Source organism: Pyxicephalus adspersus, chromosome 1 (genome assembly GCF_032062135.1).
Source record: "Pyxicephalus adspersus chromosome 1, UCB_Pads_2.0, whole genome shotgun sequence".
Lineage (NCBI taxonomy): Eukaryota > Metazoa > Chordata > Amphibia > Anura > Pyxicephalidae > Pyxicephalus > Pyxicephalus adspersus.
In genome coordinates this window covers 21,023,067-21,026,029 of record NC_092858.1, presented here as the reverse complement: position 1 = coordinate 21,026,029, position 2,963 = coordinate 21,023,067, and the positions used below count along the sequence as shown (strand labels likewise).

General features: G+C 45.0%; 1 protein-coding gene across 1 annotated transcript in view; it reads left to right on the top strand.

The window, feature by feature from the left end:
- The first annotated feature begins 82 nt into the window (after window positions 1-82).
- The window catches only part of WDFY2 (WD repeat and FYVE domain containing 2), a 42,455-nt gene continuing 39,574 nt past the window's right edge, over window positions 83-2,963 (top strand). The window contains exon 1 of the mRNA XM_072403391.1: window positions 83-294. Coding sequence (XP_072259492.1) covers window positions 158-294 — 137 coding nt within the window. The 5' untranslated portion in view covers window positions 83-157. The remainder of the gene's footprint in view (window positions 295-2,963) is intronic.

Below are 2,963 nucleotides of genomic sequence, written 5' to 3'. Positions count from 1 at the left end.
AAAAAAAAAAAAACTTGACAACAACACAGAGTGGGTGGGCGTGCCTCCAGAAGTGACGTGTGCTGTCAGCTGACAGGAGCCGCATCGCTGAGTGAAAGAGCCGAGCTTGTACCAGTCAGTCCGGGCTGCGGGGAGGCTCGGGGCATTACCTGACAGGATGGCAGCCGAGATACATTCCAAGCCGCTCACCCGCAAGCCTATCTTACTGAACAAGGTGGAGGGGTCGCAGGACGTGGTGAACATGGCAGTAATTGTGCCCAAAGAGGACGGGTTGATCAGTGTGTCGGAGGACAGGTACCATTGCTATGGTTATCCTATCCTTTCCCCTCCATTATTCACTGGGCATGAATTACTAAGCACAGGGCTCGGGTTCCCTTATATACACCGCTTAATAATTTAATGACAGGGCTGGACATGGTAGAAAGTTTGTGTCAGGACATAGAATGAGATGACACGGCTGAGGTGAGCAAGCATGATAAAGTACCAAAACAACTAACTGATAAAGTTTAGTGAAAAAAAAGACTGCTGCGTGCTGGGACATTGTTACCCATAGCAACCAGAGATCACATGTCTACAAAGTGTTATTTATATTTTGGTTGTCTGAGATCCTGTAATGTCACATTATTGGGACAGTAAAGGGCTATTTAGGTCTATGCATTGTGGTAACACGCCACATGTGTTGCTGTGTTTAGCTGCCATTTATTTTCCAGCACTCACCTGTAATGCAGCATACCGCAACATGCAGTAGTGTGGTGGGTGGGGAAAACACATGTTGTTTAAAGGTGAACTCAACCCAGAACGATTCACCTGTCTGTATTCCAGCGCTGGGCACCACCATCTTTCTTTTACCTCTTCCGGATGATCTTTGGCCATTCTGATTGGCAGTGCAGGGATGATGTAACTCAGCACAGGTACACAGATGTTCATACGTAGGGGAAGCCGGGATAGCTGGTTTTCCCTGGCAACCACAGCTGTTATTGCGCATGCATAGCTCAGCTTTGATTTCATATCAGGTGGGTCAGATGCTTTAGAGCAGAAGGGACATCGCCTGCTCCAATAATGTTCTGCCTGATCATGGAAACGGGCAAAAAAAAAACCGCTTACCTTCAATCCCGCAGCGCAGTCGATTGGCCTTCTATTGGGGCCAGCGTCGTCCTGGCATCCGTCTTCTAGACGGCGCTCTAGGCGTTGTCATCCTTTCCTCTTCTTCGGAGTTCTTACTACGTCACCTGACCCAGGATGCAAGATCGGGTGACGTAGTTTGGGGGAAAATAACTTGCCGATCTCGCTGCGCATGCCACTTTTTGTTTACCTCTGGTCTGAATGCAGCCGAGGGTAACCTTTGAGACCCATGGTGTCAGCCCGCATGGCTCACAGCTCTGGGGTTCCCGGCAAAAGGTTGCTGATCAACCAGAAGAGGCAAAGTGCACCAGGGGTTACAAGATTTGCATGCGGTGCAGATATTCGGGACACAACTGTCCAGCAACATGTTGCTTTTGCAAACCTCCGGACGTTCAGCTTTGTGTGAAAAAAGGGTCTTTACTGATCCCATTCACTTGCATAGGAGAGGTTAGGACCACTACAGGGCCCTCAGCAGACTGCTGCAGCTTACTATGGGTCTGAAATGAGGAACAAGGAATGTTAGAGAGATGTCAGATCTGCTTATCACCCTCCTTGGTCTAGATTGGTGATTCAATGTACTGAAAGCCAGGCAAGTGGCATGTACAGGAGGAGGGGTCAGCACTGGCAGCCACCTTCATATTTCTATCTCTCATTATATGGTGAATGGTGTTTCAGTATGAATGATCCAGGTGAGTGTATACAGCACTGCCAGGAATTATTGCAGGTGATTGCAGTGAATTATAAACGTATCTTTATGGTTCGGTATAAAAATTGTGATGTAGAGGTGAAATAATCCCCTTTTACAATCCAGTACTGTACAATGCAGCACTGACAGTCCATTGGACTTCAGCCTATGGGAAATTATTGTTCATTTACATCAGGGTTACTCCTGAGATCGCTAGATGTTCCTTAAGCAATTTGTACCCCTCAGGTAATTTTAAGTCACACCAGTGATCTTTTTGGCCATCTATAAGGATGACATTCTTCACACTGGCCAGCAATGTAAGAGGCATTCTTCCTACTGACTACGCTAATGTACTGTCAGGTGTGGGTTTAGTAATTATAGCTGGTGTTCCCTGAATACCTGGAAATGATTTCAAGGGTTCTCCCATGTTGAAAAGTTTAAAAAAGGCTGTTCTACTTTGTAATATATTCCACCTAGTTACTGGCTTATAGCAGATCTCCAGCTCCAATAAAACTAGCCCATTCAAACTTAGGGTTAAAAAAAAAAGCAAATCTATTGTTGCAATATTCACCTTCAGTACAGAGCTCTCCCCCTACAGTAATTCTTTTCTGACACCCAATGTCTTTAGTCTTTCAGAAAAAACGGCAGCCAACATCATTCAGTCAAGCTGTCATGGATCTGTCCCCAGTCTACAGAAAAGGAAGGCAGCATAGTGAGGTCTGTCTCTCTGCTATCTCCTTGTTAGCATATGAACTGGTTAGTAAATCATGTTTCTTTCACACTTTGAGCTGTGCTGTACACAAATTGTGAGGGACCTAAACCCGGGCAGGGTCCTCTCCTCCTCATGTGTCACGGACTGTATCTGTCTGTAATTTGCAACCCCTATATAATGTACAGCGCTGCGTAATATGTTGGCACTATATAAATCCTGTTTATTATTATTAAAATCCCAGGACTGGATGGTAATTTATACAAATCCATGCAGATCCTTTGTATGTATTTTCTGTGTATTTAGCAACAGAAACTTTCTTTTCTTATGTTTTAGGTGAGAGCCCCCAGGCTTTTACTTTTATACTTTAATTTTCTACTACCGTGTTTCCCCGATTTTAGGACATCCCCATTAAGTAAGCCACCCCCGATTTTTAAAAAAATAATT